The sequence below is a fragment of the Helicoverpa armigera genome, chromosome 27 (assembly GCF_030705265.1).
Source record: "Helicoverpa armigera isolate CAAS_96S chromosome 27, ASM3070526v1, whole genome shotgun sequence".
In the NCBI taxonomy this organism is placed as follows: Eukaryota; Metazoa; Arthropoda; class Insecta; order Lepidoptera; family Noctuidae; genus Helicoverpa; species Helicoverpa armigera.
In genome coordinates this window covers 755849-780373 of record NC_087146.1, presented here as the reverse complement: position 1 = coordinate 780373, position 24525 = coordinate 755849, and the positions used below count along the sequence as shown (strand labels likewise).

General features: G+C 35.4%; 1 protein-coding gene across 2 annotated transcripts in view; it reads left to right on the top strand.

The window, feature by feature from the left end:
- LOC110376176 (proteoglycan 4) overlaps nt 1-24449 on the top strand; it is a 60672-nt gene extending 36223 nt beyond the window's left edge. For both annotated transcript variants that reach the window (XM_064042022.1, XM_064042023.1), the window contains exons 3-9: nt 6593-6649; nt 10720-10844; nt 13025-13255; nt 13889-14022; nt 20172-20357; nt 21081-21149; nt 21498-24449. In XM_064042022.1, the coding sequence (XP_063898092.1) occupies nt 6607-6649; nt 10720-10844; nt 13025-13255; nt 13889-14022; nt 20172-20357; nt 21081-21149; nt 21498-23814 (3105 nt within the window). In that variant the 5' untranslated portion in view covers nt 6593-6606 and the 3' untranslated portion in view covers nt 23815-24449. The remainder of the gene's footprint in view (nt 1-6592; nt 6650-10719; nt 10845-13024; nt 13256-13888; nt 14023-20171; nt 20358-21080; nt 21150-21497) is intronic.
- Nucleotides 24450-24525: the final 76 nt, after the last annotated feature.

Below are 24525 nucleotides of genomic sequence, written 5' to 3'. Positions count from 1 at the left end.
CTATATGACGTATTTACACTAAAAATTAAAACTATTACCTACTAGGTATATTTACAAACTAAATTATTCCCTACATCTTACCTACAAACTAGAAACTACCTAATTAGATCTGATGTTTTTGAATGACATAACAATATTTAATTAATATTTATAAGTCGTTAAATAAGTAGCGGAATGGAATCTCGCCTCACTTACAAATTTTTTGCTGAATCATTGTTTAAAAATAATCTAAACTCAAGTTTTTTAACCAAAAAACAAAGAAAGCGTAAACATATTTCAGCCAATTTACATAGCTTTAACAAGGTGATAAAAAGGTTTAAAAATTACGTAATAATACTGGAATATAATCGTAATATATAACGTTATATAACTTATTTAAAACAATATTGCTTCACAATGAACGGGGAGAAAGTTTGTGTGCATTCGACCGCGGTGGGTGCGTGACGATGCTCGACCTTCGAGATAGACCGTTCTATATAGTGGACTGTGATAACTACATTAATATTGTTTCTTAGTATGAGAAAAATTTTATCAGCCTTACTACAATAACTTAAACATCTGTTGAACACTCGTCTAAAAAAAGTGTGGCTGCAAAACGGACCTTACCTTATTTCAACGTCATAATCTGTCTTTTTTTTAGACAAGCGTTCAACAGACGTTTAAAAACTTTTGTGGTACGACGGTATATGTTTACTGGTTTATCTATCCTAATATTACAAAGCTGAAGAGATTGTTTGTTATTTTGCCTGAACGCGCTAATGGAACTACTGGTCCGATTTGAAACATTATTTCAGTGCAAGATGGTCTGTTTATCGAGAAAGACTATAGGTTACTTTTTATCCGGGTTTGTGAAAAGGTTCCCACGGGATGCGGGTGAAACCGGTGGCAGAAGCTAGTATATAAGGCAATGTCAAAGAAATTGGCCAAGTGCGATTTAGCCTTCATACAAAAATCATGTTTATTGGGAGCCCCCTAATATATTTACTTTATTATACTTTTCACTATTTAATTTTGTTGTTATAGCGGTAACAAAATGCATCGTATGTGAGAATTGCTCCACTATTTTAATATTATGGTTCATGAGATACAGCCTGGTAACAGACAGAATAAAAACAAACACGAAAAGATCTCGTGGCTAAGTAAGAACTGCATAATATTTATGTCGATCAATCATAAAGACAAGCAAAGCTTAGCACGATCAAACCATGGATGTGGGACCATCTTATCATGACGAGTTCCTCCGTGTTTCGGAAGGCACGTTAAACTGTAGGTCCCGGCTGTCGTTTTGCATGCCTTTGACAGACATTACGAGTAGTCAAAAGCCAGAAAGTCTGACAACCAGCCTTACTACATCTCGTGTTCATCGCGTAACTGGCTTGAGTAGGTCAGATAGGCAGTCGCTCCATGTGGCACACTGGTACTCAGCTGCAGCCGGTTAGACTGGTACTCAAAGGGTTATCATGCTAGTAAGTTACCTGGTAAGTAAGTTGTGAAGGTCAAATGTTAAGTTAGCTTCTTATACAATACTGCCAAGTTGAGCTGTATGTAGTTAGACTGGAAGCTGACCCCAACATAGACTGGTGAGAAAGAAAGAAAGTCACTTTTATTTTTATAGAACTTATGTAGGTAGTAGGTACTATTTTAAAATAAAAATGTCAGAGACTGATTTTCATCTTGTGTAACCGACATTCAAAAAGAGAGGTTTCCAATTCAAGTATTTTTTTTAAAAGAGTATATGATTTTGGCTAGTTGTATGTGCTTTAACCTGTACTGTTAAAAAATAAGTTAACATTAACCTAACAGCTTTTATAAATAAAATTGTAATGTGTGTTTGCTACGCTCTTGTCTTTAAACTACTCAACCAATTTAGATAAAAATTGGCATGGACTTGGATCAAAACCTAGACAACAAAACAGGCTAGTATTTACCCTTATTCGTGGAGTAATTTCTTCAGGATTTCACTGAAAACTGAAGGTAGTTTAATAAAAACTTATAGGTAACTTAAATATAATCGCTTGTATATACTCGAGTGCAGGTAAAAGTGTACTCGGCAAGGACGGTGCAAGGTGAACGTCCTACGATTGCATTCTCTACATACAGACAGTTTTATATACTTCTATATATATGTATGTACAAATGTATACCGATATAAGTAGTTTACTTTGTAATACAATGGGGAGCAAAATATATCCGGGCTAGGTTTGAAAACTGGTCTTATGCGAGTCCATGAAAATTCTTCATGAATCTGTCTTTGCTAGTAAGTACTTTATTTACCTCTACATATTATGTAAATATTTACAGAACTATAAATATTTACAACTAGCTTTCGCCCGCGTCCCGTAGCCGAATGGTGACTAAAACCTTCTCCCGGGTCTAAGTTACCTCCCCTCTAATTTTCAGCCAAATCGGTCGAGCCGTTTTCATGTTATGTTGTGACAACGGAAAGCGGGTTCCATTTTTATAAATATAGAAAAAGATAAAAGTAAATGATTAAAATGCTGAAACTAAAAAGGGTCGAATTTAACTTCTTGATGTTTCTTTGTGAAGAAATTATTTCATTTGTTACTCGACATGGCTCTTGGCTACGTAAAAGTCGCAAGGATTAACGTTAGAGTCATTTATTATTTAATCAATCAATCAAACGTTAAGCAGCGGCCCAGTCAGTCTTTGAATGGGTAGGTAACCATTTATTTATCATAACAAGTTCGGAATTATATTGGTGGGTCCCGGCTGTCATTTGAACATCTTTAGCAGTCGTTACAGGTAGTCAGAAGCCAGTAAGTCTGACACCAGTCTAACCAAGGGATATTGGGTTGCCCAGGTAACTGGGTTGAGGAGGTCAGATAGGGCAGTCGGTCCTTGTGAAACACTGGTACTCAGCTGCATAACACTAGGAGCCAATACCAATATATTAGGGAAATGCCTAGGCAGATGATTGTGTAACCTATTATCCGTTCTTCCTGTAGATTTAACGTTAGATTTAATTAACTAATTTGTACATATAGCGATCACAATGATAGGAAGTACCGCCGTATCGTATATCTCGTCTATTGTCTTATGTGGGCACTAATGATGCACCAGTGTCGATAGAAATATGTCGATAGTTTATTTTCGATACATGTTTTTTTTTTGTTATGAGTGGTAAATTGTGAATATTATTGTGCTCAGTGGAATGTTTTTTTTGTTGTTGTATGTTTAAGTGAGATAAGTTAGTAGAATTTAAAATTACTGGTATTTAAGAGATCGTGTTTAGCAATTTGAGACTTGATTTAAAAAAAAAACTTTAGATAATGAGTAAGTCAGTAAAATATTTGTGATTTCTCAAAATATATTTTTTCCAGACAAAAGTACCCTACCAACCTATACTTTGAAACAAAAAAGTGATGTTGAGCAAGATAAACAAATTCTCTACACGTAAAAAAATATCTACTTTTTTCCTCATTGGTAAAAACATTTCACATAGTAACTTATTCAAGGTTATTCTGCCACAGTAGAGAAATACTTAAGTAATGGCAGCCAAGAGGTTAGCCTTCCTCTTGCATTGTTGGTATTTAAAATATTTTCCATAGTTATGTCTAGAATATGCGCTTACTGAGCACGTTAATGTCGGTCGTTTTTGTGATCTCTCTCCGGTGGTGTCGGATTTTTGTCCCATAGCGCTATGAGAGTGAAGGAATAGTGAGAGACACAGGTGGTCTGCGCAAATGTGCGTGCAATACCTATGTCCTGCACAGCTGGCTGATCTCCTTACGTGAGAACAGCCACCGTGGACGAATTCGGCCTTGGATGCCTTTAATGACTTTGGTTAGCCTTCCACTTGCATGGTTGGTATTTAAAATATGTACCATACTTATGTCTATTAAATGCATTCACAGTTAATTATTATAATTTATATCCTGGACGATGATTAAGTATACATACTGCTTATATACAAGCTTTTAAGTTTCATTTTTATAAAAAAATCTTTTGCATCAAAGACCTGGCTGCAGTTTTGCTTCAAATTTTGTTTTACCGTTCATTCGCGAAGCTTTTGAATTACTTCGTGTGCCCTGGTAAAAAAACAGCCTTCTTTGATAAATGGAATCTCTAACACTGATTTTTTCAACTTGACCATTAGTTTCCTGAGATTAGCGCGTTTAACCTTCCTGCTTAACTAAAATGCTTTAAATCTTGCATCCTACTGCTAAATTAAAAATAACATATTGCCCGCTTTAAGACCAAAAGGTAATTAGCATTAATTTAAATATACAAAACAAACAATAATTCTTAAGAAATATGATGTTCTTACCCTTAAACTGACCTCTAGACACGCCATGACATACATAACGACATCTAGGTGTTTTGTGTGTAGTATGTATATTGTATATGTTGCTTGTTTTAATAGCTATTTTACAGCTTTGCTGCTAATGTTCACTAATAATATGTAATGAGTTACCAAAGTTAAGTTAAATTTATTTAATTATTTAAGCACAAGGAGGACTTTACCAAATCATTTCATGCACACACAAGATTAAATATCAGAAAGCCAATTACAATTCTTAGGTACTTATAGCGTCATTCTGACATAAATCTGATCAATCTGAATAAAGATTTACTAAAAATTTTCTAAGGGGTCAATAATCAGATGACTCTTCCCGAACCAGCAGTGGAGGAGGGTGTCAGAGTTATACCTACTGTCTAAAAATCATCTTAATTCTTATTTCTAGAAGGATAAGTTCTATCTACCTACATGTTTAACAGTACATACGGACTGTATGCTGTTCAATTATTTTGCTTGTCCGAAGTTGAATCATCCTCATCATCCTCCGAGCCTTTTCCCAATCACGTTGGGGTCGGCTTCCAGTCTAACCGGATTCAGCTGAGTACCAGTGCTTTACAAGAAGCGACTGCCTATCTGACCTCCTCAACCCAGTAACCCGGGCAACCCGATACCCCTTGGTTAGACTGGTGTCAGACTTTCTGGCTTCTGACTACCCGTAACGACTGCCAAGGATGTTCACTGACAGCCGGGACCTACAGTTTAACGTGCCATCCGAAACACAGTCAATGGTGTCTAAGATATACTTAGAAAGTACATACAAACTTAGAAAAGTTGCATTGGTACTTGCCTGACCTGGGATCGACCCCGCGCCCTCATACTTGAGGTTGGTCCTTTACCCACTAGGCCACCACGACTTATTCCGAAGTTGAATACTCTCTTTATAAAAAGAAACACTGCTACGCATATGCGATACACCTAATTTAAGATTAACAAAGTTAACTAACAAGAACTATGTATGTATCCATGTCAATATGTACGTCACACTCCAACTTTGCCTTATTACGAAATTAGGTCACCTTTTGTCAGTTATTCACACAATTTTAATTTTAAATATCCTATGTTTCAATCTCTTTATAACAGTTTTACTATTTCAACATAAAACACTAAAAACCTATGTAGGTTATAACCTCGAAGATTCTACATTCAAATATTAATATTATCGTCCATTTTTAATTTAGCACACTATCTGCACACCTAAATATAAAAAATAATGTCTCTTTTCGTTGTAATTTTATAACTCAAGAACGGGCTCACTTGTCTAAACCAAATGTTTAGGCTTTTTTCGGACTATTTAGTAGATGGTTTATGTGAAGTTTGCAAGCGGTTATTCGTTTATCTCATTTTTTTGTCAACACACACTAGTATTTACATTTATTTAGAATTAAATGTGTTTAAAAAATCCTTGCTTCTATATCTATCTCCTGAGCCTTTTCCCAACTATGTTGAGGTCGGCTTCCAGTCTAGCTGGATGTAGCTGAGTACCAGTGCTTTACAAGGAGCGACTGCCTATTTGACCTCCTCAACCCAGTTACCCGGACAACCCAATACCACTTGGTTAGACTGATAAAAAATCCTTACATACACAATATAATTAAATATTTTTTTATCAAATAAAGCACCTTACAGCACATCGAGCATACCGGGCCACTAGTTATCGATAAAAATATCGATAGTAATGTCCCATCACTAGGCATAACAACGCAAGGTCTTACATTTCACTTCGCTCCGTATGAAGTAAAGGGAGTGTTTGTTTGTATGTCTGTTTAAGGCTGTTGTAGTGTGATTTGCCTTTATATAGCTTTTAAATTGATTAATTAAGTTTATTTTTACATAAATACTTTTGAATTATCTTATGTAGGCAAGAATATAAAGCAATTAAGCTTTTCTTTCCATTGACAACACGCATAGCGCGGCCTAGCCTTTTCCCAAATACATATTTTGTGGTCATCTTCCAGTTTAACCAGAGTTCTATATGGAGCGACCCTACTTTTTTTTAACGACGTCAAAAATCCTCAAATTACCCCTCCCGCTGTGGGTTAGCGGTGAGGGGGAGCCACTTTATTGTGCCTTCCGAAACATTGATAACCAAGGATAACCTATTTACCCACTTTTTTTATTTATTGAATTTTTTTTTGTTAATTTAGATCCCCGTTTTCTATATATTTCATCTTAAAAAACTGGATATGCTATGGATTATTAAAAATTCTGTATAAAATAATAGAATTTGTCATTATTTTTTTGTGTTAAAACAATGTATTTCTTTGTCCACAGGTGGAAGTGACAAAATGAAGCGATCTAGACACAGATGGGTTGGATTTAGTTTATTTTGTAAGTATTCATTACTATTCATATAAATAATATAAGAAAGTAAACCATCATCGTCCTGGCCCAATTGCCAACCTCACCTGACCGTGGTTCACTTTGCTGAACAACGGACGAGGCGAAACAAATGGAACAGAACATACCTTGCTCGGAGATAGATAGTAGCATACATATATGTAAATCTGAACAGCGCGGTGAGTATAGTCCAATCCCCCAGCTTGGGGGAGACCTATGTCTAGCTATGTTTTTGCCGGTTGAGACGACTATTCACAAGGAAACTTAGCGGTATCTATATGCTACTTTTACCCGGTTGTGAGAAGTTGGCCAAGTTGTTGTTGGAAGTTGGGTAACTAATACCTAAGTGTCTTCGCGAATGGCTAAATGATAAAGATTAAAACGTCAAGTATACATTTTTAACACCAAAAAAAATCAAACCGGATCCCAAATTCAAACGATTACATAACACTTTTATAAGCTGTAACATACATATGTATACCATGGAGAACGAAATGACTATCGGAGGTGCCATAACGGAAAATCTCCTAAGAAAGTAACGCGACAACATGCGGGTGTTCGGGGGACGAGGAACGTTACTGTCTCCGCCCTTATACGCCTTCTTTGGACCCGATCATTTTTAGGGTTCCGTACCCAAAGGGTAAAACGGGACCCTATTGTTTTCGGATCCTCTGTCCGTCTGCCCGTCCGTCTGTCACCAGGCTGTATCTCATGAACCGTGATAGTTAGAGAGCTGAAATTTTCACAGATGATGTATTTCTGTTGCCGCTATAACAACAAATACTGAAAACTAGGATTAAATACATATTTTGGGGGGCTCCCATACAACAAATGTAATTTTTTTGCTCATTTTTGCTCTGGTACGGAAGCCTCCGTGCACGAGTCCGACTCGTACTTGGCCGGTTTTTTTGTAATACTAAAAATCGTTGACAGGAATCTCTAAGAAGATGGACCTCACTCGTATAGTTTTGGTCATGCCCAGCGTACATATTTGAGCTAGAAGAAGGCACCTGCCTGACCTATTTGGGGCCCGATTTTCCTAATTTTACTTAAGTGACATACGATTCACGTTCGACTGAGATCTTAGAAACTTTTATATCCTTTTCATCATTATGTCTGCAAATTTGCGATTGCAATATGATTGTAGAGCAAAATACCGTATCTATAGATAGGGCTGCCATCTCGAATTTCGTCAAACCCGAACAAAGACTCAAAAAAACCCGGACATTTGGCGCAAATCGCTTTTTTTCCCGGACGAGTCCGAAAATAATATGCAAATACCTAAGACCTAATTTTAATTTGGTCCGGGTTTTCCCCGGACACTTCTTCAATCCCCGCCCGGACGTCCCCCGGACGGTCTCCAAACGAGGACAAATCCGGGGAAACCCGGACGGATGGCAGCCCTATCTATAGACCAAAACGGCAGACCAATCGCAAACCAATCGAATGTCGTTGGAATACGATTGGTCTTAAATAAGTAGCAGAATGCCCGATATGCTATTGCGATTCAATTTCTATTCGATTGTGACATTATTAACTTAGGAGAATCAGGCCCCTGCATTATGGCATCTCCGCTCATCATTGCTTACTCCGTGATTCATACATACATATGTATTTAAAACTCGTATGCCAATTCTTAGTAGGCAAATTAAAAATGTCATCAGTCAACATGAATTCGCTCAAGGTTTCTTAGAAGGAAACGAGGCAGTTAAAACAATCTAATTTTGGGTATTTTTATTGTTTCTACGCATGATTAGACCTTGGAAAGATCTAGAATATTAAAATTCCGAGATTTTAAACTACCTTTTAAGTCTAGCTTGTTGGTTGCAAAACATGACATCTGTTGTCAGGGTCTATCTAACTAAGTTCTGGTAGAAATCAAATTAAAAAAAAGAACTACAAAATATACCTAGCCTTTTTCCAACTATATTGGGGTCGGTTTCCAGTCTTACTGAATGCAGCTGAGTACCAGTGTGCCACAAGGAGCGACTGCCTATCTAACCTCCTCTACCCAGTTACCTGGGCAACCCGATACCACTTGGTAAGACTGGTTGTCACACTTTCTTGCGTTGGCTACCCGTAACGACTGCCAAGGATGTTAAATGACAGCCGGGACCTACAGTTTAACATGCACAATCATTGGTATCCAAGATATACTGAGAAAGTACATAAAAACTTCGAAAAATTGCATTGGTACTGCAAGCATTTGTTTAGACCTTGAACTACAATATTAAATAAAGTAAAAGGCATATTTTAGTGTTCTTAGAAATATAAAATTATTCAACACTAACAAAATTTTGTGGAAATATGACTTGTAATGTGATCCTATTAAAATATATTGTGCAACTTATTTTTTTGTAGTGATCAGTGTTGGCACACTCAAGTATGAAAATGAATCAAAAGTATTATCATGGTAATACAAAATACTTTGTACATGGTTTTTAAACTTCGCGAACATGATATGATTTAATTTGAGTATTCACCACAATAATTCACAAATTAATAGACATTTTTTGTATTTCAAATTAAAATAAATAACTTGAAATTCACACTTGCATACCTTCGAAAATTTTAAAATCTTATTCCAATTATTTACGCACACTTGTTAACAGAATTCTGCCACACGAACTATCGATAAAGACATAACATTTTATCGACACTTCAACACCACTATAACCCATAAGACTAATTGACATATACGATGATCATTTAACATAAGTTGCATCATGAAAAGTCAAGGACTTGCAAATGGTGAAACTGCAGCACAAATGTCAAAATTTGCATTACATAAAATGGCTACTTATGTGAAGAATTATGTATGACAAAAACTAGCTGTTTTCCTCAGTTTCAGCCGCTTTCTGAGAGAACTACTGCCCGTACATAGATAAAGAGTAGCCTAATAAATAAATCATATTTCTTCCAAAATCTATTCAGTAGTTTTAACAATATCTTCATCTGTCGAGCCTTTTCCCAACCATGTTGTGGTCGGCTTTCAGTCTAGCTGGATGCAGCTGAGTACCAGTGCTTTACAAGGAGCGACTGCCTATCTGACCTGCTTAACCCAGTTATCTGGACAACCCAATACCCCTTGGTTAGACTGGTGTCAGACTTACTGGCTTCTGACTACCCGTAACGACTGCCAAGGATGTTCAATGACAGCCGGGACCTACAGTTTAACGTGCCAGAAATAACCATAACGAGGTCAATAACCTTGCTGCGTGTCTCTACATTCTGTTTATTTTCGGATATTTTCTTTTGGATGTTTTTTTTTGTTTTTGTTATTATTTGATTATAATGTTTCACATATGAAAATAAATTAATTAAAAGTCCTCGATTTTTAAATTTGGATGGTGAATGAAAAATAACCCTGTATATGTATAAGGTGATGAATGATAAACATTAAAATACCTTTCAACAGAAGAGTCCTTGATAAACGTTTTTATTGTAATTATCCTTAAAGTTCAATAACATGTTTCTGAGAACATGCATTTTGTGTTTTTCCGTTATGTAAGCTTGCGGTTTTTGTAAGAATTGGTAATAATGTATGTTTAGTTCAGGTTTTTAAGTAGTTTGTCCTTCACTTGTAAAGAGTTATGTTATACTAATTTATTTAATCTGGTAGAATATTTCCATTCTTTACTACCTATGTTAAGATTTCTGCAGGTTGAAATCTATGATATATTCTACTTTATACAGTTCAACTTTGTAATTCTAAAGTTAGCGATCTGACTCCAGCCTGAGTCAAGATATATTCGTATAGATAATATCCAGGACCTTTGCTTGTTCGCTTAACAAATAACAACAAACTTCTTTGTCGAATAAAAAAAAAAAATATTATAAACAGCCGTATTGTGTACATCTTTTTGGGAAGTTGGCTAAAAACGTATCTGTAGTTCATAGGACCCATGATCTTACAAAATTAATGCGTTAGACACAATTTAATCTCCTGTCTTCACTTAATTTATTTTATTTTCTTTACATTTTATTACATTCATACAAACTTAATATCCACTAGATCAGAACCAACAGTTTTTCAACATCTTTTCTCATCACAATTGCAGGTATTTCCCTGACACTCCTGGCGATCGACGTGCCCACCACGACAGCTGTGAAGGCTACTTCTCTCATCTTCTCCAAGTCCTCGACCACTGCAGCACCGGAGGAGGCGGCTGAAGATGGCGCTGAGGTCGGTATTTATTGATACCATTATATTTTTTACCAGCTATCCCCCGCGGTTTCACCCCAGTGGGAACTACTTACACAAAAGTACCCTATATTATCAAGTTTTATTTTATTGTATATTTTATACAGCTATTTACTGTCCTCATTAGAATAGGGTAAAATAGTCTGCTCGGTAAGTGAAATATTTTTTGTAATCGGACTAGTAGATAATAATATTAGCCGACCCCAAATAAAATTGGGATAAGGGCAGGAGGATGATGATGATGATGAGATCCTAATATTAGCAAGTTCAAACAAAAAAACTCTTCAGCTTTATAATTTTAGTACATGGTTATAAATTGTAAATATTTCGTTTGTATGTCAGTTAATCGATATTTAAATTGTACCTCCGTTTTCTTGTTCACCCCTGAAAATAGTTTAAAGTAAAAACATTTAAGACATATTAAAAGCTACTCGCACTTTAGAAAAAGTAATCACCTATAAGTACTAGAAAATTCCATTAGTGAAGTTCTTAAAATTATAAAAAAAACAACATGAAGAGCTTATTTGGAAAATTATGTTTTTTTTCGATAAGATTGACTTATTTGAAAAAAATGCTTTCCTTCGCTAAGACCACCTCCATTGATTCGTCCAATTAAGATCGAATTAATTACATTCTATGTTTTAAATTAAATATTTGAAATTACTACTTAATTGAAAACTACATTATAACTTAGTGCCGCAGGCAGAAGCTAATTAACCAAAATACTAGGAGACAGGATAATCCGGTTTCTTTTTAATATAATATAATTTAAAATTAAATAAAACCAGCTTCATAACGAGAAGTAGAAAATATATTCAAGGCTGTTGACTAATCTATAGTGGCTTATAGTTATGAAATATTTATACATAGGAAGACATAATAAATGTGACGTTAAGAGGGAAAGTTATGCTAGATCACGTCGGTTTAATATTATACGATTATATATATATATATATATATGTATGTTCCTATATACTATTTTGCTATAAGAATCATGTGTTAAGTAGGTTCTCTTATTTATTTCACAACTAGCTTCCGCCAGCGGCTTCGCCCGCGTATAGTTCGGTTATATCGCGTTTCCAAGAGAATTCTTCAAGTCCGGGGTAAAAACTATCCCGGTGTTCTTTCTCAAGGTCAAGAACCACAAATACCACAAGTACCAAATTTTTTTTTAAATCATATCAGTGGTTGAGACGTGAAAGCGTAACAGAGAGACAAAATGCGGAAAAACAGCGTAAAAATGAGCTTATATCCTTTCTCAGGTGTAAACTACATGTGTGTACCACCAAAATAGTTAGACAAATACATTGAGATTGTTTGAAATAGTGACTGAGAACTTAGAACAAGATAGGCTCCAGAAGCCATTTAAACCGATACAGTAGTTTTAGATACAGTAGCGCGACAGACAGACAGAGTTATTTTCACATTTATCTTATGTAAAGATCTAGTATTGTTACATCTTCCTAAACAGACTTAAATACAGCCTTAACCTACATTACAAAAACGCTTAAAATGATGGGTGAGCAACTATCCGATTGAGACAAAGAGTAATAATAATAAATCTATTTCTAACTATAGTTTGTTTCGACCTATCACGCTATAACTGAGTTAGTAAAGATGTTTAGAACTTAAAGTCCAAGGATGTTACTAAGTTACTGTTACTTTAACTTATTTCACTTCAACTTTTCGAGTATATGAGCTGTGTTCTGCGGTTTTGCTCATCTATTTAGCTTTTTTATACTTATCTATTAGTAAATTTCTCGAGCAAATATAAAATTGAAAAGTCATTTATTCTTTTGAATCAGTTTTCTTAATGTAGATGTTGACTGAAAAGTTTAAAATTTTCTTTTATTGTACGACAATATAGAAGGAAACAAATAATTACTCACCTGATAGCACCTAATCAATGTCTTACAGGCAACATTCAAACCCAGATGAAATCAAAAACTGAAATAATTTAAAAATATGAAATAGAAACAAAAGTAGGTGCTTACGCACTATCTTACTTACTTAACTCATAATATTGTAAATTATAAAAAACCCCTATATACATTGCCAATTTTTCTCCATTAAGTACCCGTTTAGAATAAACAGACACATTCACCATCTCACCCATTACCCAAAAATGCCAACATCTAACAATCCAAAAATTCTTCTTCCAGACTGAAACAACAGCCGAAGGCGGAGAAGCGACGAACACGACCACCACCAGCAAACTATCTGGGATCCCCCAGATAGACTACATCTACGACCCCAATCTGCCCAGAGAGTTGAATGGCTACAACCTGTCTGATTACCCGTTCTATGAAACAGTACCGAAACCTGAGACTATAGACTTTAAATGTGATGGATTGCACGATGGGTTTTACGCGTCTGTACCGCATAAGTGTCAGGTGAGATTATTTTTTTTACGTAAACAGTTTGTCTAGATCTACCTCTAGAAGAACGATTTTAACTTGGCTCTCAGCTTATTACTTGCTGATTTTAATTTATCGTGTCATTTTAGTTTACTTTAGTTTCCTGTATAAAGGTTGGGGTTGTGTTTTTTAAAAGTAGATGGAATTAGATTTTTCCAACATTTTTTTTGGAGTAAAACAAACTTTGAGTTTGGGTGTTGTTCTTTATAAATTGAGAAGGAAATATTGATAGCTTAGAGTGGTCTATTAGCTTCCCGGCAGTAATTATAACATTAGAAGCCACATAATATGAAACCCAGTTTTACCAAGGGGTATCTTGTTGCCCAGGTAACTGGTTTAAAGAGGTCAGATAGGCAGCAGGTGCTCCATATGGCGCACTGGTATTCAGTAGCACCCTATTAAACTGGAAACCAACTCCAACATGTTATTACATTTATTTTTGTAGTGTGCTAGCCAATTGAAAAAAAAATCATTCTGTCTTTCTACATGTAGTTGAGAAAAGACTAAGTAGACATTGTACTACCCATATAAAAGACAAAAAAGACTAAGCTCTCCAAGTAACACTACTGCTACTGCTCTTCAAATCCTCACATCCACCTTCTCTTCCAGGTATACCACCACTGCCTGTTCGGCACGCGGTACGACTTCCTGTGCGCGAACTACACAGCCTTCGACCAGAAGACTTTCATCTGCCACTTCGTTTCAGAAGTCGATTGCAAGAACTCGCCCAATTATTGGAGTCGGTAAGTTTAAAATCAGACATACAAAATAAAAATCTTTATTTCGTAGGTGATTGAAGCCTCCTTTTAAGCATGATATGACTGTTTTAGGAAATCCGCTATTCAATCTCCACAGCAATATACAATTATTAAATAATTTAGATCTCACGTAGAGAAATGAAAATTAATTTAGAGTAAAAAATAATATTTTTTCGGGATTAGGGTAAGGAGTTTTGTACCATGTGCCATCTATATATCCCACACGAAACAATAAAGAGATATACAACCTAATATAATTTGTCCCACATTACATAGGTAACATAAATATGGCTTCTGTTGACTGCCAAACTAAAATCGAGACTATTTAAAGTGCAATGCTAAAGGCGGGTAAAGCCACATGGCTTACCTGGCGAAAAACAATCCTTACTGATATATGTAATAACTATAAAATAAACCCCATATCTTTCCAGCTTTCATACAAAAGTTCAGTGCCGAAGCAATTTCAATTAAATATGAATTTAAATGGAATTCGGTATTAGTCTAGAACCTAAGAAAGGACATGGACTACTTTTTATCCAGTTGTAGGAAGTTATTAGCTTTAGAGTCAGGTGGAACTGCAGGGTGTTGTATTAGTAAGTTTAATATTATAATCTATGATAGTTTAGTTAGTTGGTGACAACACTAGCAGTAAGGGACTACACTACTAAACTGTCTAATGGCTGATTTTGATCTGATTGTAATCATGTTTGTGCTCCTAATAAATATATCTAAAAATATCTAAATGATGTTTGATTATAACATCATAACATGGCGCTGCGAGACAAATAAACCAACAAGGATTGAAGTCAACGCGTAATTTATACGATAGCGATTGGAAATTGGAAAGCACATTTTGCAAGAAAACGAAAAACCACGCTGTGATTGAAGATGGCCGAACCTAAACGAACAGGTATTGTAGGATTAAAACCCCCAACTGGCTTAAAAAATCTAAGTATGGAAGAATACAAAAAATTTATGAAGAGGTTTGAGATATACAGATTGGCGTCAGGCGCACAAACCGAAACGACTGAAACTCAGACGGCATTGTTGCTTCACTGCATGGGAGAAGAGGCCCAAGAAATACATGCTACATTTGACTTTGAAAAGGATCAAAACTTTAACTACGAGAAGGTTATTCAGAAATTTAACGAATACTTTATACCGAAAAAAAATGAAAGCGTCAATTCACATCTATTTTTTACTAGAAATCAACGAGAAGGTGAAACTTTTGATAGTTTTTATACAGAAATTAAAAAACTCAGCACAGAATGCGAGTTCGGAAACCTATTAGATAGAATGCTGCGAGACAAAATAGTAACAGGGATCGCTGACAAGAGACTAAAAGATCGCCTGCTGCGAGAAAGTGATTTAACACTAACTAAAGCCATTAAGATATGTAAAGCTGCAGAACTTGCGGAGGAGCAAATTAAGAAGATAGACAATGAACCTGGAACGAGCACAGTCAACAGCGTTAAAAAGAAGAATAGAAGCGGATCAGTGGCCGAGAAAGAAACAAGATGGAAGAAAAATACAAGGAAGGACAAATCAGATAAAGAATTTACAAGAAGTACTGAACATAGATTTCAAGAGAAGAATAAGCAGCAACAAGAATTAAAAACAGAGAAGATGATTGACTGCAAAAGATGTGGATTCCATCACAGTACCAGAAGATGCCCGGCATACGGAAAGAAATGTATGAAATGTGGTAAGCTGAATCATTTTGCAAGGAAGTGCATGGCACAAAATACAAGAAACATAAAGGCAGTTCAAGAAATGCATCCAAGTGACAGCGAGGAATCATATGGCACGTATGTAGTAAACATTAGTAATATTAATGCAGATAAAAACTGGTATGAATATGTATATTTCACAGATTTTAATAGACATTTAAAATTTAAGTTAGACTCAGGTGCACAATGTAATGTCATTTCTGTGAGTGATTGTAATAGATTTGGGATAAGAACTTTTCAAAAAACTAATTGTAAACTGACCAGTTATAGTAATGAGAAAATAGAAACATTAGGAAAAGTAGATTTAACAGTGAAGATAGGTAATAAAGTTCAAAATATAGAATTTCAAGTTTGCAAAGGTAATTATGTACCTATTCTAGGATTGCCTACTTTGATAAAATTTAATTTGATTCAGAGAACAACTAAAGAAAATATTTACAGTGTTCAGACTAAAAATTTTGATTTGCTACATAAATATAAGGATGTTTTTAAAGGAATAGGTGAGATAAAACATTTTGAGTATGACATTCAATTAAAGGAAGATTGGCAAGGAAAAATTGAAAGGACTAGACATATACCATTTAAATTGAAAGATAAATTAAAGGAAGAATTAAATAAATTAGAAAGATTAGGTATAATAAGTAAGACAGAAGGTCCGACTGATTTTGTAAGTTCATTAGTAATGACAACTAAACAAGATGGAGCTATGAGAATTTGCTTAGATCCTCAATATCTAAACACACAGATTAAAAGAGAACAAATGATGATTCCCAATGTTGACGAAATAATAGCTAAGTTAAAGGATAGTAAGTACTTTAGTACCCTAGATGCGAATAAAGGTTTTTGGATGATAAAATTGACAAATAATAGTAAAAGTTTAACAACATTTAATACTCCATTTGGTAGATTTCATTTTAATAGGTTACCGTTTGGTTTAGCATCAAGCCCAGAAGTTTTTCATAGAGTTTTCAGTGAAATTTTTAAAGATATTGACGGAGTAGAAATATATATAGACGATATTTTGATTCATGCCAAAACAGAAGCTGAACATGATAGAATACTCGAACAAGTACTTAAAAAAGCTCAGGAATATAACATAAGATTTAATAGGAAAAAATGTAATTTCAAACAGAAAGAAGTTAAATACTTAGGACATGTACTAACTACAGAAGGAATTAAAATAGATCAGAATAGAATTAAAGCTATAGTAGAGATGGAAGAACCTAAAACTCAGAAAGAATTGTTAAGATTTTTAGGAATGATAAATTATGTGGCTAGATTTATACCTAATGTGTCTGAAGTAACAGCACCATTGAGACAATTGATTAAAAAAGATGTACCTTTTGTGTGGTCAAAAGAACAAGATATTGCTTATAAAAATTTAAAGAAATTATTGATAGAACCACCAGTGTTGAGCTATTTTGATATAAATAAACAGATAGTACTCAGCGTAGATGCTTCGAAAGCAGGATTAGGTGCAGTGATATTACAAGAAGGAAAACCAATAGCTTATGGTTCAAGGTCGATGACTGAAACAGAGATACAATATAGTCAAATTGAAAAAGAGAGTTTAGCAATTTTGTATGGAATAACCAAGTTTCATCAATATTTGTATGGTAGTATATTTATAGTAGAGACTGATCATAAGCCACTTGTTTCAATTTTTTCCAAACCGCTGAATAGGTGTCCAGCAAGACTACAAAAGATAAGAATGGCTTTACAACCTTATTCGTTTGAGTTAAAATACAAACCAGGAAAAGAGTTGTTAGTTGCAGATCATTTGAGTAGATCTCATTTATTAGACACAGAAGAAAACTCAGATTTAAAAGTAGAAACTCATGTAGCAATGATAATGGAAAGTTTTAGATTATCTGATGAAAAAATAGAAGAATTAGTGAAAGAAACGGCTAAAGATGAGGAATTAATGTCAGTAAATAAATACATATTAGAAGGATGGCCAGAAAATAAGTCACAGGTTGATAGTAAGGCTAAAATTTTCTATAGTTACAGAGACGAGTTGAGTAATATTAAAGGATTAATTGTTAAAGGTAGGAATATAGTAATACCTAAGTCTAAAAGACAAGAAATATTAAGAAACATACATTATGCACATTTAGGCATAGAAAAAAGTAAGATACTAGCTAGAAATTCAGTATTTTGGTCAAATATGAGTAAAGAAATAGAAGATTTAATTCAAAATTGTGACACTTGTAAAAGTTTTCAGAATGCAAATAGGAAAGAATCTATGATTGAGAAAGAAATTCCAGAAAGACCATGGGAAATATTGTCTATAGATATATTTTTTCTATATTCAAAACCATACATACTTATTGTTGATGCTTACAGTAAATATATAGAAATTCAACCATTAGATGATCTATATGCAAATACTACAATTAAAAGTATTAAAGAAATTTTAGCAAGACATGGTATTCCAGAGAGTATTTATACAGATGCAGGAAGTCAATTCACAAGCTTAGAATTTAAAAGTTTCTCTAAAGAATGGAATTTCAAACATAAGATAATTAGTCCAAAACATCACCAAGGTAATGGTTTAGCAGAGAGATACATACAAACAGTCAAGAAATTGTTAAAAAAGTTAATTTATGATAAAAAAGATGTATATTTAGGTTTGCTAATGTATAGAAACACACCAATAACCACAGAAGGGAAAACACCTTCAGAATTGTTATTTAATAGGAATATTAAAACCATTTTGCCAAAATTAATTAATAAAACAGATAATAAAGACTCGTATAGCCAGGAACTTAATAAGAGGCAGGATATTCAGAAAAAGTACTATAATAAAGGAAGTAGGAATTTACCAGAGTTAAGGGAAGGAGAAATTGTTAAAATACAAGATGAAAATTGTAGGAAACCACATGAGAGTGGTATAGTGATAGGTAAGGCTAGTGGTCCTAGGTCATACCAAGTAAGAAATGAGTCAGGAAATATGATAACAAGAAATAGGAAAATGTTAATTAAAGGAGGAAAATATTCTGATAAGAGTAGGATAGAAGAAGAAGGTAATTGTGAAGTTAGTGAGAGGCAAGAAGTACAGAGACAGATATTTCAAGGACAGGACATACAAAATAATATAATAAGAGACAATGAGTGTATAAGACCGTTAGTTTCTGATAATGTTACTAATGGTAGGGTGACCAGGTCAGGGAGATTAATTAAAAGACCAAGTTATCTTATAGATTTTATTTAATTAATAAGTTTAAGTACTGATTTAAAAGTTGAAAGATTTTGTTTAGTTATTAAGTTAAAATGTTAATTAATAAGTTGATTATAAATAAGTTTAAAGATTAAGAAACTGTATCATGCTGATTAAGAAGTATCTTGTAGAAATACAAAGGTGTTAACTGTCATTGAGTAATTTCCATATTAGTAGTAAACAAATAAATACTTAATTAAGGAGTTGTGTATCTTGTATTAATCCACTATAGTTTGATCTGTTAAAATAATAATTTTGTAAGTAAAGGTTAACTGTAAAACATCTAATGCTATTGTAGTAAAGTAATTCTGTGTTGATAATGTTAACGTTGAACTGAGTCTTAAGAAAATGTAAAAGGGAAGGATGTTGTATTAGTAAGTTTAATATTATAATCTATGATAGTTTAGTTAGTTGGTGACAACACTAGCAGTAAGGGACTACACTACTAAACTGTCTAATGGCTGATTTTGATCTGATTGTAATCATGTTTGTGCTCCTAATAAATATATCTAAAAATATCTAAATGATGTTTGATTATAACATCATAACACAGGGATCAACTAGTATTATAATATGCACATAAATAACAAAAGCTTAGCACATCAAAGTCACGAAGCAACTGCATTGAATGCACCATTCCCTTCCAAACGAAGGTTATTCATTGTGCATACCATTATCTGATTTAAATACCTACTATGGTATGGTATCTATATATAGTGTTTCATAGTAGAGTATAGCTATAGTTCACACCTTCGTACGTGGTATATTGACAAAATGCTATTGAAAACAAAATTTTAGCTTTTAGTAGCTTTTAGGAAGTAGTGATCACGGGATGCCGTCGGAACCTCAGGAAACAGGTAGTCATACAAATATTATACAGCTGAAAGTACAGATTAAAAGTAGCAAAAAAAAGATTGTGTATGTTCGTAACTTCTTCACACACCAACGACTGAACGTTGGTACTACTGAATTTTGGTAAAACTTGGCTGCATTTAGCTGATACATGAAAATAACATTTAGTCAAACTTAAACCATATGCGAGAAGTAGTTCCTTCAGACGAGAAGAATCACAAGAACAACATACTTTTAGGGTAATTTTTATACGAGTGCAGAAAAAAAACCCTCATATATATAAGGCTAAAATCGCAAAAAAAACTATTTTAAAAAATTCTGTTATTCCACAGAAACGACGCCCTCTACCAGGCGGCCACCACAACGACCCCAGCGCCACCGCCCACCACCACCACTACCACCACCACCACGACTCCTCGCCCCCAGCGCCCGGGGCGAAGGCGTCCAGCCTACAGATACAATTATGATGACGACGACTATTATTATTCGAGGGATGATGATTATGATTATGAAGATAGGTTGGTATTCTTCTTTTGGTAAAGGTAATGCAGCATAGGACTTCCACCAACAAGGTGAACAGACGACCTCATAAAGGTCGCCGGAAGACGCTCGATGCAGGTCGCCTCCAACAGGTATCTGTGGAGATCTAAGGGGGAGGCCTATGTTCAGCAGTGGACGTCCTATGGCTGAGATGATGATGATGATGGAAGGTAACGCGGTTATACTAGAAGCCGACCTTAACATAGTTGGAAAGAAAGCACGGAAGATGGCAGATGATGGGTATGCATAGTCTATCATGGAATGGTAATTGAAGATTATTTGTAGCATAATAACTACAAATAACTACAATAATGGCGTCTAGGCAGTTCTTGAAGGAGATCAGCCAGCTGTGCAGGACATATTATAGAGCACGAGCATTTGCTTGGACACAGGTGCACTCACTATTCCTTCACTCTCACGGCGCGATAAAATGGCTATCGTGACACCACCGGAGCGAGATCACAAGCAAGACCGACATCTATGTGTTCTCCAATGTAACAATGTAGTACAACCAATTTCCAGACTCCGGATTGCTTTAAGAAGGTTAATAAAAACTTTTCTTAAAAACCTCATAGCAATTTTGGCCCAGGAGTCGAATCCGAAACCAACGAAGCAGCATACCTAACATAGATTTAGGTTTTATTTACTATTAATAATATATCGTGTTTTACTTAGTTAATGTTGATTTGGATTTTTTTCAGGAGGCGACCCAGGCCCCGCAGACCTGGCAAGAAGAAGCGACCTCCAGTTGACGATTATGAAGACGATAGGTATGTGACAATACAGGAAATAAAAGCATACTATCATTGGATCATTCCTCTATATACAACAACTAACCGTTTTCCCGCGGTTTCACCCGCGTCCCGTGGGAGCAACTACCCGCACCGGGATAAAAATATAGCCTATGTTATTCGCAGATAATATATCTTTCCAATGGTGAAATAATATTTAAAATCGGTCCAGTAGTTTTTGAGTTTATCCATTACAACCAAACAAACAAAGTTTTCCTCTTTATAATTAGTATAGATATAAATCTGATTATCTCGAAAAACATTATCAGATTAACCAACATAGTATTTGTAAACAATAATTCTAATATAACTATTAACACATTACAGATACGAACGTCGACCGAGACCAAGGGATGAAGATCCAGTAGATGATTACGAAGACCGAAGACCATACGACAGAAGACCAGCCAAAAGACCAGCCTATCCTGACAGAAGACCGTACGACGATGAAGAAGATAGACGTCCTGCAGCAAGAAGGCCTAGGCCACGCCCCAGGGACGATGATGAAGAGAGATATAGGCCTGACGATGAAGAAAGACCCAGAGTAGGTCAAAGAGATCAGAGCAGGGAAGACAGGCCTAAACGACCGAGACCTAGAGATGAGTACAGGCCCAGAGACGAGGTTGTTAGAGCTAGGGATGAAGTTATCAGACCCAGAGATGAGGTAATTAGGCCTAGAGACGAACCAAGAGTTCAGGATGAGATAAGGCCTCGGGATGAAATTAAACCACGTGATGAAGTTAGAGCTAGAGAACCTATTAGGCCTAGGGATGAAATCAGACCACGAGACGAGATCAGACCACGTGATGAGATCAGACCTCGCGACGAGATACGACCAAGGGATGAAATTAGGCCAAGAGATGAAATAAGACCGAGAGACGAAATCAGACCAAGAGATGAAGCTCGTGAAAGGCCAGAAAGACGACCAATCAGAGACGATGTTGAAAAACCCAGACCATCAAGGCCTAGAGAAGACAGGTTCTCAGAAGGGCGAAGGTACAGAGGTGAAACTCCTTTTAAATCCAGGGAAGATAGACCCTATACCAGAACTGACCTTACCCAAAGACCTTATGATGATAGAAATGATGATAAGAGAGAAGCACCAACAGCACCTGAAACTCCAGCCACGACCCTCGTAAAACCCAACGGACATGGAATTTTCAGTCAACCTCGAATGCCTCCAAAAATCAAAAGGCCAGTTCCGATAAACGAAAGAGATAAATATGACTACGTTCCCATAGCAACTACAAAGGCTCCTCCTAAAGTAGATGATGATGAGTACTACGATTACGAAGAAGACGATACCAGTAGACCTTCGTCTTCTGGAAAGACCAGCACGGTACAGCAAAGACCGAAGCCAGAGCCTGTGGAAAAAGAAAAGTTTAAACCTACAAGACCTCATTATCCAAGCAAAGGTAGAAAGACGAAAAGACCAATTGATTACGAAGAAGAATATGATGAGCCAGTGAAATCTCAGAAATACACTTACAGTCAGAGAGCTAAAGAAGAGAGAGTTAAACCTAAACCTCCCCCAGCAGATGACGAATACTATGATTATGAAGAAGAGAAGATAAGTATAAAAGAGAGAGTGCGACCAGGAGAAGATATCACCAGCAAGATAAAAGACTTGCGACCAAACGTGAAGGTAGTTAAACGTCCTTTTTTACCCTCTAGGGGTGGAAGCCCGTACCTTCCCCGCGGACTACAGCCCGTCGCGGGAAGGGATGTCTCAGCACCACTAAATACCACCCCGAAACCTACCACCACTTCTCCTAAACCCACAACTTCGCCTATCCCCACTACCACAACCACTACCACCACTACGACTACAACTACACCTAGCACCACTATTACTACAACTACTACTACAGAAAAACCAACAACAACGATAACAACACAAAAAACAACAACAGACAGAGAAGAATATGAAGAAGACGAGGAATATTACGACGAAGAAGATGTAGATTACGATAAAAACAAGAAAGAAACAACTACAGTTGTTATAACAACAGCTAAACCAACTACTGAAGAACCGACTACTAAAGAACCAGCACCTGACCAGAAAGCTAAAAACTTAGCTTCGAAAGTTCTAAAAGTATATAATGACAACTACGAAGCTATACGTGGTAAACTAGAATCTACATTGTCGCCTGGTGACTACATAAAACCATATCTAGCCACAGCTATCCCTGCAGTAGAAAACTACAGACAAGACGCTTACAAAAAAGAAATAAAACCAAAACCAGAAATATCTAAACCATACACGGCTACAGGAAAACCTTTGATACCAGAAAATATATCTATTAAACAAAATTTAGCCGACAGCATAGAGAATGATTATGATGTAAGGTTGAACGAAGCTCTGACTCCGAATCTACCAGTCAGTAGGGTCCCATCAGGGTTTGTCATACCCTCAGATAGGGATTATACTTTCTCTAGATTTAGAAGCAATTTGCAACCTGCAGATCCTCAATTTGCAGCATCAGATATCTCCAATTTCCAAGTGAGGAAAAGACCACAGGTTTCAGGAGTCAGTATACGGACCCCGTCTTCTTATTACTTGCAACCACAAAGGTTGGTCTACCAGGAAGACGCCCATAGGTTCCCGAGACAACTTTTTTATAGGCCCGTAGACTTTTATTAGTTTTTTTTTGTGATATGAAAACTTGTAGGGTTGTTTTTGTCTGAGGTTAAGCAACATTTTTAGGATGGGTGCTCGAAAAGTTTTAATTGTTGAGTCAGGTATAAAATTGTGTTTTAAGAAATCTTTGCCAAAATTGCAATTTTATATAAAGACGAAGATTTTTTTTTGTAAAAATGTTGTATATAGACAATTTTGTTGTTATAACAAATTATTGTAACACCCTACACGATTTCGTATGAAGAAGTACATTAAAAAATAATAAAAATTTAAGTCAAATGTGTAATTAAATTATGTAAAAAGAAATTCTCAAAAATTCTCGGAACTACACCACTGCCAATTTTTTATTTATAGAAATTAAAAGGAAAAAACATATTGTGTAATAAATAATAAAAAATACTCTTAGTTACCTGTATTTTTAAGAAAAAGAATTTACAGTGTATTTTTTACAGTCGAGAAAAACAGGTTTTCTCACTCAAATAATCTCAAGTTTTAAGATTACAAGATTTTTTTTTCTCGACTCTAAAAACCACTCAAAATAATTGTACATTTTATAAATACGAACAACAATCTATTTTTAATTTTGTACGCAATATAGGTTTAAGGAAAATTTCCTATAATAAAAAATGTGTAAAATACTTCTGTTTTTTCTTACCTCTTTTATGCAAAATCATCAAATGACGGCTCCCACTCTGGGTGCAGCGTGAGGGAGTA